Source organism: Gavialis gangeticus, unplaced genomic scaffold (genome assembly GCF_001723915.1).
Source record: "Gavialis gangeticus isolate Ggan-Ray unplaced genomic scaffold, GavGan_comp1, whole genome shotgun sequence".
NCBI lineage: Eukaryota > Metazoa > Chordata > Crocodylia > Gavialidae > Gavialis > Gavialis gangeticus.
Window position 1 is genome coordinate 63,910,249 of NW_017728993.1, and position 12,504 is coordinate 63,922,752.

Genomic DNA, 12,504 nt, shown 5'->3' on the forward strand with positions numbered 1-12,504 from the left:
TAAGGGCTGGAAGGAGCCACTGCCGCTAGGAAGATGAGTCCAGCTCCCATGCTGCCTCGGTCTCACTGCATGCCTGGGGGTGGCGGGACTGTTCACATGCACCACGGCCTGGGCTACCCCCTACATATGGGCCATGCAGGGCCAAGAGACTTGCTGCAGGCTGTCTAAAATGCCTTGGAAGGCCACATTTGGCCCACGGGCCATATTTTGCCCACCCCTGCTATAGAGCAAATTGTGCATCTGATCTAGAAGCTCAGACAATGGGGTAATGACTGGTAAACATATGATTTAATCCTTAAATACATGCTCTACAGATTTCAGGAACAAGATCTTCACTTAAGACAGACAACAACTTTGAGCCCTACTGAAAACGCATCTAACTCAAGAAGGATGGTCGATCTTAATGCAACCCATAATTCATTTTAAGAGTCTGAGATCTGAAGATCAGACTGATTCCTATTTGCTCCCAAAGGATCTCACAGTTATCAAAATGCTCTGTCCTATAGATATAGAAAGATAGTAGTCCAGCAAAGGTACAACATGTAGAATTTAGTCTCTGAATAATAACTGGTTTTAATGCAAATCCCACACTATTTCTGGTAAAAGTTTAGGGTCTAGTTGGAATGTTACAGTAGCTTTTAGAAGAGCAATATTTGGTAAACCTGACTTAGCAAAAGGCAAGAATTCTTTTGGGTGATATCTGTAGTGGACCAACTGTATGGTTGGTCCAGATCAGTGGTTCTCAACCTGTTTAGACTCAAGGCATCCCTCCAACACTTTTTAAAATTTAGTGGCACCCCATATTATTACAGTGTGTAAAAAATAATCTGACTGGAAATGCATTATTTAAACAAACTGGAAAAAGCATACACGGATAAGTGTAATATAAATTAAACCCATGCTAAAGCCTGGCAATTGAGAATCACTGACTTAGAAAGATATTATTATAGCTTCTGTCACCACAGGGTCTGGACACCCCAAATCATTAATGTATTTATCCTTGGAGCAATTCTGAGGCAAAGATGAAGGGTAAAGGTGTCTAATGAAACTTAAGGAATTAAGTGTGAAGTCTAGAAAGAGGAATTTTTTAAAATACAGAATAATATTCCTTCTTGGAGAGAGGGCTTTGTGATACTATTCATAATAAAGCCACAAGTCTCCCCAGCTTCATTTTCAGTATAAAAAGGGAAGGGAGAGAGATGGTGGATAGGAAAATAAAAGCGAAAGGGCAGCCCTACAAAATGGGGGAAGATGAGGCTCTTCCTTCAGGAAGGAGATGCCTTTGAAGGGCAGCAGGGTCCTTGCAGTGGGAAGGATCTGGCTGGCTGGGGCAGTGTGGTGCAAACTCTCTACCAGTTTGCCCCAGGCCTGGTCACAGATTCTGTCCTGGAAGAGCCTCCTGGAATGGGGCCTCCCACCAGGGGTGGGAACGAAAGGCTGACTCCACCTTCCCCCTTCCTCAGCTTCTGCTTCACTCTTACTTTCAGCATAGGTTGTTCCCTGTTACCAGAAAGGAGAGCCAGATATGTTCCCCTCAATCCTAAAGAAACCTGGATCCTGTCTTCAGCCAAGTCTAGCCCCACTCAGCATCTCCTGAAAACAGAGAGGTATAAGGGGGAAGTTTGACCTGGGAATGGGGATAGCGCAGCACTCCTGAAAGGATCTCATGGCACCCCAGGGTCCTGTAGCACCTGAGTTGAGAATCACTGGTACAGACATAGGCAAGCTTTGGGGTATCACAGTACCCTTCCTGAGGCCTGAAGAAGGCTACCATGATACTCAAAAGTTTATGTCTACAACAACAATAAAAGCAGCACCCAGACTAATCCTCTCTTCTCTGATTACAGCTTGAATTTCAGCCACTCTGAAGGCTGTGTAGAAAAGCAAAAAAAAAGTACTGTCCTAACAAAGTTCAAATAAAGAGCATGCTTTCATTAATTCAACTGGAGTGTCCATCAACTACATTCAAGTTCCAAATTAGAAACAGAAATGGTTCCTTAATCTGTGGAAATACATAAACCAAATATTTATAAAATCTAGAAAACAGAGGTAGAGAAGAATCTGAACAACTTTTTATGGGCAGATTATGTGCCAGCAAATCATACTCACAGAACAAACTAAGAGATTGATGTGTTCTAAGAGCATACTAGTAAAATGCTCCAAAAAAATTGATATGGATAAATCTTCACACTAAACACAGTTCTTAATGCACTACTAAGAAAAGCATTTTTACTTGTGCCATGTATTTTGCAGATAGACATGTCTTCTGAGAAATCAAAATCTTGTGTACAGCCTATAAGCAGAACCTTTCTATACAATTCATCCAGACAGCCTCCCTGCTAATAATAAAATTCTGGATTCAGAGGAAGTCCCAAATGTCCATAAAACTATGCTCCAGGTGCTCAGTGCCCCACAAGACAGTATTTCTTTACTTGTGTAGTACTAGATTCCTTAGATTCAGAAGTGGCAGACGAGAAAAAGGAACTGGCTGGTTTATGTAGTTCATCCTCACAGAGATAAAGAACCTACCAAGACAAATCTTCTGCCTCTTCACAGCTTTGTGCTTCTGACACTGCAGTCAGATCGGTGATCGTTATGAAAAGAGTTTGTTGGTTGCAGACCACTGAGGGTCATCATCTTGTCAACCGTAAAACTAATACGGCACTGATCTTTCTTAAGAAGTGCAAGGTGGCATAATGTGGTTCCTACATCTATGCACATCACCTGAGAAAAAGCCAGATCCTGCTTCTCCTCTTGCCAGAGGCCTCTATCTGTGTCTTAGCCAAGCATGGGGCTTCCAGGTCTATGAGAGAAATCTCCCAATTCTTAAAGTTCTTCTCCTTTAACTATATAATCACACCTGGCATTGGACCCTAGTGTTGGAGCCCAAGCAACAGCATAGCTTGTTTCCATGGTGGTAGCCAAGTGCCTGAGTGACAGCTATGGTGCTGGAGCACCCATAGCACCATGGGAAGAAGCCTGGCACCAAAGCTTGTTTCCACACTAGCAGCCAAGCACCCAGGATGCCAGGTCTCTCCCCGCTGGGTCCTGGACCAGCCAGAGCAGTTGCCCGGTGTACTGGTTCCACCATGGTGATGGGGGATCCTTGGGCCCAAATCAGTCCCACCATACATCTGGTTAATAGACCAGTCCCAAATCATTTATTCAGCCCTTAGGGCTGAGTGAGTTTAACACCCCTGGCTCAAAACATTTGCTAATAGCATGAAGTCACTCACAACTAGAGATTTTTGATCTTCCAAAGTGGCTTCTCTTCTTATTAGAGCACTTGATAAAACCAACTTTTGATAAAATCAGGAGGAACAGTTTCACATTAACACTGCAACCCTCTCTGCATTTTTTAAAAAAAGAATTACAACCAGAAAATGTAGAGGGAATATGGAATATTTCCCTGAACATAAAAAGCACTTAAAAAAGAAGCATATGTGGTGCTGCAGGCAGGGTAAATCATAAAAGCCTGAAGATTTAAACTCTGCCAGAGACTCAGATCTCAGTATTGTCACAAAAACACAGGCTCTTTTTCTTCTCTTTCCATCAGGCTTTAAAAATATATATATTAAAATCTAAGAAAACTCATGCTAAACCAGAAAGAATGCTAAACCAATTAACTACACTACAAAAGAAATCATAGAAGGTACAACACTAACACAGGTAATGGAAAGGAACTAAGTGGCATTTAGGACTTCTGTGCCCTTTGTCTTTTCAGAAAGGAACATCAGAGCATACAAGGATACACATGTGGCCTCAATAGACACTGCTGACTAAAAAATTCTGAGCTTCACTGAATACGCCTCAGGTACACTCCTACATGGAGAAATGCTTGAAGAACAACAAAAGGACCAACATTGGTGGAAGCCATGTCAGAGATCCCCAAAATAACTTCCAGTTAAAAATACAATGTTTAAATCCATCATGTTCCAAGTTACAACATACAACTTCACATGCAGTACATCTACTGTATATCACAGGTAAAATGTTGGGTATTTTAAAGGAGAATAAATTAAAACTTAAGCCTATGTAACTTTAGGCCTTGTGTTGTACTGAGATGCAGTTGGTTTTTCTGAAACGTGAATATATCAATATTTAAAAACCTAAATGAGAAAATGAATGTTTACCATTTCCCCAGTAATTCGCCCCAGGAATACAAAATCTTCTCAGGGCAATCCTTAGACACATCCCCAGTGCCACTTGAGAGTTCGTTATCGCTCTCTGCAAAAAAAAATAAACAAAAGAAAAGAAAAATAGACACATGCACAGATATACCAGAGATAACAGATTTTTTAAAGTGCCAGACAATTTCTTCTAACAAAAAAATGACTGTGAAACTACAAAAGAATATGTAAAATACAGATGGATTTGGAAAGCTTAGGGATTTGACCAAAGGAGTGGTGCATAAGATTTAGCATGACAAAGTTTAAAATACCACTTAGGAGAATGTGCAGCATGGATGTAAATAGGGAGCTAATATTTAGAAAATCAGATATGGGCTATCAGCTATATATTAAAAATGAGTTCCCAGTGTTACACAACTGTGAAAAAGTCAGTTCAATTCCAGGTTGTGTAAGACAGCATGCTCCCCTCAAAATAAAGAAGATTAAATTACTCTTTTACATTGCATGGGATATCATGCACAGTTCTCGTCTGAAGAACTCTGCCCACACTTCACGATAAAATCATCTCATTGAAGAGAGTTCACAGAAGAGTCTCAAATGATAGCATGAGTTCAAAGTACAAATTATATGGGGAGAGAAAAATGCTTCAAAGTGGCAACCATCTCAGGAACTATACAAGTAAATGGCTTTAATGGAGAACTATATAAAGAAAGAAAATGGGTGGTATGCATCTGGTAAACTAAACTTTCGTTGAAGTGAAGACATGCATTATGGTAATATTTTAAAACATGTTCAAGTGAGTTAAACATCACAATTCCATTCTTAAAAGTAACTTAGGAGTCCATAGAACTGAAAAGCAAGGAAAAGACCAGTATAGCTATTTTAGGATAGTTTCCATGTAGGTATGGTACTCTTAAGTGATTTTATTTCAGTACAGTTAGCCCCATTTTTAAAATCAGGTGATTATGCTGGAATAAAATCAATTTTATTCCAAAACAGCCACACAAGGAGCTATTCTTGTTCCCCTGCATAGAGAAGCCATAAGTGATATTGATTTCAGATACCAAAATGACCATTAAATATGAGATTTTCTCCACCCCTTCTTGAACATGAGCTATTTCACAGAGGGAAGTTTGGTGAAGCAGAGACCTCTGAGGGAAAAAAAGCCTACAATAAGACTAGATCAGGACTATTCAACCGGTATTCTGTTGACCACAGGGGGTTAACATGTGATCTCCTGAGTCCCATCTGGCTACCACTGCCCAATTGCTCCAGCTGGTATGAACTGCAAAGGGGTCCAGGCTCCCCCTCTCCCCTTTGACTTCTGCTGTTTGACTCAACCCCAGGGGGTGAGGTGAGGTAGGGTGGAGTAGGGCAGTGTGGTGTAGCCCATAGTACTGGGAAGCCAGTGACCTGGAATGCTTACGCGGCATGACACAGCAGGGAAGCCAACAGCCAGGCAGCCAAAAGGTTAGCCGGGGCACTACATGCAGTGAAGTGGGGAGTGCCCACCAGTAGTGGTGGGAGAGATGAGGGCTGTTGCGGGGCCAGTGTGTGTTGGTGCTGTGCGGTGGTGGAGGAGTGCATGGTGGAGGTGCTGGGTGCAGCTCTGTGGCAGTGGGGCATAGCAGTGGTGCCAAGCAGCACTGGGCGCTGCAGGATAGCAGTGCTGTGGTGCTGCTGCTGTCACTGGTTGCCACAAAATTAGTTTGGGGGGGGCTGAGCCCCATTAGCTCTGGCCTTTCACCGCCTATGGTGCCCACCCAGCTGTGCAGTGCAAGGACAGCACCTGTGCCCACAGTGCAATGCAGTGTGGGGAAGGGAGGGAGCACTCATGCGTGTGCAGCATGTAGCCTAGAAGATCTATGGCCTCTATTTCACATGGTACCAGCTGATGTGGGCCATGGGGCATGTGACCCTCAGCCACTTGGCAGATAGACAATCTTGGACTAGATTCTTCTTATAGCAGGCTGCCTGGGAAAGCCAAAAAAATGAATGAACTATGTTGCAAAACAGTGAGTCAAGATCCTTCTCAACTACAAGATACAGGTTACGTGTGCTTCATGTACTGGGAAACCATGCAACTATGCCCTTTATGTGCACTTGAAAGTTGGTCAGGCCCAATCCTCCACACAACCAAGACCATGTGAGAATATCATGAGTGAATTTCAAGGCCATGAGTTAGATAAAAAGAGTTCAAGTTTTGCAAGAACTGAACTAAGAGCTTTTGAGGAAGAAGTCTACTTTAAAACATTTATAGTTTAAATAGACAAGACAGAGGTCTATCCTCAATTTTACACATGTAGAACTAATGCCCAAGATCATACAACATTTGTATGAGAGCTAGAAAATGAACTGAAATCTCCACAGTGCTACTCTAGGTCTTTAACCATTTGACCATCCTCTCTGGGCTCTTTGACACAGTTCTCAACTGACTACAGAGTAACATTTGTGGATTTATGGGTACGATGTGGCCAAATTTTATTGCTTTTTCCATCTTAAGATACCAAACCTTGATTGTTATCATGAAGAAAGACACTATATTCTTTCAAAAGATATATGCCCCCAAACAACACACTCCTTGTTTTCAGGGTGCAGAAAGTAAGGAAAAAGAGTATTTCCAGAGTCATGGCCAACTGTGTGACAAAGTAAGTCCTACTGGAAACAGAGTGTCCAGGAAGTATGGCATCCCAGGATACAGTCTGGGTGAACCAGCAGGTAGCAGGAAATTCCCAGTATGGCAAATTGTCTTCTGAAATGCCACACATTTCCTGGATACCCCATGTTTCCAGATGGATTTACTCAAATGTCACACAAGGTTAGGCTCCAGGACACTGACAACTCATTTCTTTGCTGTAAGTAGTTCTTGTAAATTAAGTGTTGTTTACACCACACAAGCCTCATCAGGATACTACCAGCAGCTCACTTGCTGCTTTAGGCACAAGCTATAGTGCTCAGCCAATAGCTATAGCTATGAGAGGGTTAACACACAACTACACCATCTTGGCAGCAGCATGGCATGCACAGTGGGCTCCTATAGACACACCCAATGCCTGCTCCAATATGCTAATTAGCATACGTCAGAGTAGACTTGATCAATTGAGTCTGATAGAGCATGTTAATTAGCACACCCCAGCAGCCCCCAAGTCACTTGCATTCAGCATTCCTGTGCTTCAAAATGGCATCGGGAGTGCTTAAACTAAAGCTTGTTGAATGACCTTTAGTTGTAATCCCCCCGAGATACTGCAGGCACTTTAATTAGAGTGGATCACGAGAGCCACTCTTATTAAAGTGCTTCCCCCTTTCCCCACCCATAAAGATGCCCAGTGTTTTCAGGCTTGTTGCTTTTCCCGCCATGAAAGCAGCTTCCCTGCTATATTCCCTTCTCCCCCTCCCCACCATATGAGGGGGCTGGTTTTGGGGAGCAAGGTGCATGCTGCATGCAAGAAAATACGCTAATAAATTACACAACACCAGATATCAACAGGCACAAAGGAACGCATGCCACCATTTGCACAATTATTTCCTGCTTCCAACCTCTAAAAATATTGCACTTTTCTGCAGTTTTTCCTACTATTTCAAATAATAAAACATGCTTAAAAAAATAGCCAAATATTAAAAACCAGTAGTTCAGAAGATACTGGGTTTGAGATCACAGGACCAATCTGTAGTTCTTCTGTACCAGTCTGACAGGAAAGAAAGCTATACATATGGAGGGCAATGAAATGAAGCTGAATTTAAAGCAACCTGAAATATCCTTTAAACTTTCCCATGGAAGAAACTATCCCTAAGAAACCAAGAAACACAAACATGAAAAATTAAAAATACATCTGCTTCAACTCAGCTCAGCCAGATTTTGGATCTGGTCTAACATTTTAATGACCTGAGAATTTTAAACATTTGACATTAGAACCAAGATGATTTATTGCAGACATCACCAGTTTATGGAAAGGAGGATCAGTCCAACACACCTGCATGATTTCTGTCCTAACCAAATCTTCATCACTGTCACTCTGATTCCCATTACAGGTTTCTAATTAATTACAGTATCTTAACAGCTGCCAAATCCAACTCATTAATAAAAACCGTATCAGTCTTAAATTTGACAACCAAACATGAGGATGAAGATGGTACATGTACTGCACCTCAAGGACAATCAAAGCAACATTAACCGAAACCTTAATTTGGAAGACTTGAGCTCTGCAGTCCCTTCTCGTACCAAACTAAACATGGTTCATGCAATTTGTTGGGTCAGAAACAGTTTGTGTAGTTTTAGTCCTTAAAACAAGTCTCCTTGTATCATCATTTCATAACTTTAAGAGCACAATTTTGACTTTAATAGGGTCAGACACTTTTGCATAAAATAACTGGAACCAGAAATAGAAACAACACTAGGCTTAAGAAAACAAGTCAGCCCTAAAAATGCTAATGATATGGCTTGTCCTAAATTATGGATTAATAATAAATCCCATGGAATTATACTGCCTTTTAAGGACAACCTGATTAGTAATTAAATTTAGATTTTTAAAAAATATTTAAAAGCTTTAATTTTCTTTAAAAATTTCCTTCCAATATTCCCAGCTGGACCAAATAATTCTGTTACAACACTGTCCTATCTCTGTCTGAGAAAGAATAAATGGTTTCTTCTGAGCAGACCCACTCTTGACCACATGGGAGTACTTCAGCTATTCAGGGATAAACAAGAAGTAATTTCATAAAAGACAGATTATGAATCTGAAAAATGTAACTAGTCCAAACTTGAAGCCCATCACAAACAGAAACTTCAAAAAGTATGCAGAGCACAGCCAATTAAAATCAGCAAACTTTTTTGGAGAGAGATTTTTAAATTATGTGAGAGTCTGATTAAGACAGGATAAAAAAGTTTTATGTGTAAAAAAATTCTAATGGACCACTAACAACAAATCACAAATTAATATTTTGGTCTGAGCCAAACAATGATTATGCTCCACAAGACAAACTTCAGTCAGAACAGAAAAGAAATTCTAAAACTGCAGATATATTACAAACTTTTAGAAACCAAACAACTGGTCATCTCACCTGGCCAATTTTCAATTGTTTGTTGTAGGGTTAGAAACACCTAGGTTAAAAAAAACTGTATAAATATTTTTCTCTTCTGGTGTCACAGGAATTTTCAAAAGACTTCTGCATCAATTGTTCAATCTGATTGATTGTGTGTGGGATACACAGTAAGGTACATCAGAAGTCTGTAGCCTAAAACTTTCAGCTGTGGAAACCTCTGCCTACTCTAAATTATAATAGCATTTGAAACACATGTGGACATGTCAAAAGATTATAGCCATGGACAAGAAATGTTAAGTGATTTTTGTTTTAACCTTAATAAAAGGTCACGTTCCAAAATAAAAGTGGGGCCAAGAATACAGCGATCAAAGGAAAATCTTTAGAATGCAAACTATAAAGTAGATTTTAAACCCATTTAGATTTTTTTTTTTAAGAATTAGCAACACCATTCTAGCAAAAAACATGTAGGAAGTTACTAAACCGTTTGAACACAGAATGCATAGAGAGTAGAATGTAGTGAAAAAGTTGGACAGCCTGTTAGATATTTATAGTTGTGGGTCTGTTCCTTTGAGATAAATCCTTCATTTGGATGCTTCATACACACAAAGTTTATAAGGAATCACACATAGAAAACAGCAGTATTTCAAATGGCCCAGCAACAGAAGTTGTATTCTAAAAATGTTCTGTTCTTGTATTCCAGATTCAATTATGACACACTTAGTTTCTATGAGGGTGGTTAAGCACTGGAACAGATTACCAAGAGAACTTGTGAAATCTACATCACTGGAAGTTTTTAAAATGAAGGTTAGACAAACATCTGTTTGGGATTATCTAAACAGGGTGTTGGACCAAATTACTTCCTGCAGTCTCTTCCAGCCCTTTTTCTAGGCGTCTTGTTTTTTAATGCATTAAACTTTACGGAATTCTGACCACTGGCATGAAATATTCCAAGGCTTTTATTTAACCACTTCTGTTTTTCATAATGTTGGATCATGTTACTCTTGAGTATGTATGGGCATGGACTATCCATCTCATACCAGAAACAGCTGGGCTGAAGGTAAAGGAGGCACCATCCTGAATTTGTTTTAATCTAAAAACATTAAAAGCTGCCTGTATCTGGACAAAAACAGATGTTTGAGACATGCCAGGCATATCTTTGACATAACCATGTACTGAAATGTTTATAATTAGGGGTCTACCAAACTGGAAGCAGCTGCTAACCAATTTCAAATGCAGATCACAAGGCCAGGAGCCATTTTTGCAAACTGAACACAGCATCCTCCCCTCCATCTCTGATTGGGCAAGACCACCCAGTGGCTTTACCCCTCACTACTAATTGGCTGCAAGGGCTGCCCATCATGCAGCCCTGCTCTTTGCCACCAATTAATGGCAAGGGGTGGGACTGTATGAGACAGCCCTTACACCCAATCAGCGGCAAGGGGAGGAGGTATCAGCCATCTTGCTGTGCCAGCAGCACCCTTCCCCCCCCACCGGAGCCTGCACTTTCACAGAGCCCACCCAAAATTGTAGTTTCTGCAAAAATTGTGAAATTGCAATATCAGTGGCTCCCTATTTATAATACAACATTTACAAATCTCACAAATTACTATACCTGCATACTAGCTAATCATTTAAATATTAAGCATCTGCATAGGAGGAGTTTTGTTGCAGTTTCACAAATGTACTTTAAAAATAATATATACATAGACTACATTGAGAACTATTCATCCTCATGACTTTCCCAATTTTGAGTCTGAAGTACCTGGGACATTCAAGGCATTTTTATTATTATTATTAAATAAAGTAGTATTCCTCTAGAGCACATCAATGCACTAAGCACAGCTAAAAACATTGCAGCAAGGCAATTTTGACAATATGTGTCCTTCAAAAAAGGCTTTTTATAAACCTAAAGGCTGGCTTCACCTCTGGGTCATCCCTAATCCATACTCAAGGGGACCCATGCTCTCAAGAGCCTTAGTTCAACACATTTCAGGAGTGTTGGTTGTAGTCGTGTTGGTCCAAGGATATAAGCAGACAGGGTTCTTGGGGTAAATGTGATATCTTTTATTAGACCAACTAAATAGTTTGAAAAATTGTTCTTTGCAAGCTTTCAGGCACAAACCCTTCTTCAGGCATAGGGAGAATCTGCTGTTGTTTTGTGTTCTCCTGGATGGAATAGAAAACAATATGCAAAATGCAGGTCTGTCAAAACGCAAATGCATGGCAGTGAAGATTAGAAGCCATGAGAGGACCTGGTCCTGGTTACTGGGGATGACCTGGTGAGGGGACTGCAGGTCCTTTACCACCTGGGTAATAGCAATCATTACCTGCCAGAATTCACTATCCAGTCCAGGGTGTCAAGGGCTTATAGCAAGACTAAAGCCCTTGACTTCAGAAGGGCCAACTTCAATGAGCTTCAGAGATTAGTGGGGGAGGCACTGAGGGCCCAGAAGGTAGAAAAGCTGGGAGTACATGAAGGATGGCTGTACCTTAAGAGGGTGATCCTCCAGGCCCAAAGGGTAACAGTCCCTGAGAGAAGCAAGCAGGGTAAGAGTGCTCAGAAACCCCCGTGGCTCAGCAACGGCATTCAGGAATGCGTGAGGACTAAAAGGGTGGCGTACAATCAGTGGAAGGGAGGGGCTATCAAGGAGGAGTACTCCTCGGCCCATGAGTGTCGGAGGGCTATTAGGAAGGCCAAGGCAGAGATGGAACAGGATTAAGGACAACAAAAAGTCCTTTTTCAAGTACATTGGGAGCAAGAAGAGGGCACCAGGCAATGTAGGGCCCCTGCAAGACTCAAATGGTAACCTTGTGGCTATGCCAGACGAGAAAGCCAATAATTTTAACAGTTTCTTTGCCTCTGTTTTCTTGAACAGGGACCGGGACATCCCTCCTACCAGAGGTAGGGACAATCTTGGGGATAGCTCTGTCAGGCCTTGGGTCAGCGCAGATGTAGTTAGGGATCTTCTGGAAGGGCTGGACATTTTTAAATCTGCAGGTCCAGATACCCTCCACCCAAGGGTGTTGAGGGAGCTGGCAGGGGTCATTGCGGAGCCCTTGGCCCAGCTATATGAGCATTCGTGGTCATCTGGCCAGGTGCTGGGGGATCGGAAACTAGCTAATGTGGGCCCCATTTTTAAGAAAGGGAGGAAGGAGGACCCAAGTAACTATAGGCCCATAAGCCTCACCTCGGTCCTCGGGAAGATCTTGGAGAAAATCATCAAGGAGCACATCTGTGGGGGGCCAGCAGGGGAGATCATGCTCAGGGGCAACCAGCATGGGTTCATCAAGGGCAGGTCCTGCCTGACCAGCCTGATTGCCTTTTATGACCAGG

At 41.6% G+C, this 12,504-nt stretch overlaps 1 protein-coding gene across 3 annotated transcripts in view; it reads right to left on the bottom strand.

Annotated features, from left to right (window-relative positions):
* RABGAP1L (RAB GTPase activating protein 1 like) overlaps positions 1 to 12,504 on the bottom strand; it is a 559,138-nt gene that overhangs the window by 428,541 nt on the left and 118,093 nt on the right. For all 3 annotated transcript variants that reach the window (XM_019501851.1, XM_019501852.1, XM_019501853.1), the window contains exon 11: positions 4,134 to 4,227. In XM_019501851.1, the coding sequence (XP_019357396.1) occupies positions 4,134 to 4,227 (94 nt within the window). The remainder of the gene's footprint in view (positions 1 to 4,133; positions 4,228 to 12,504) is intronic.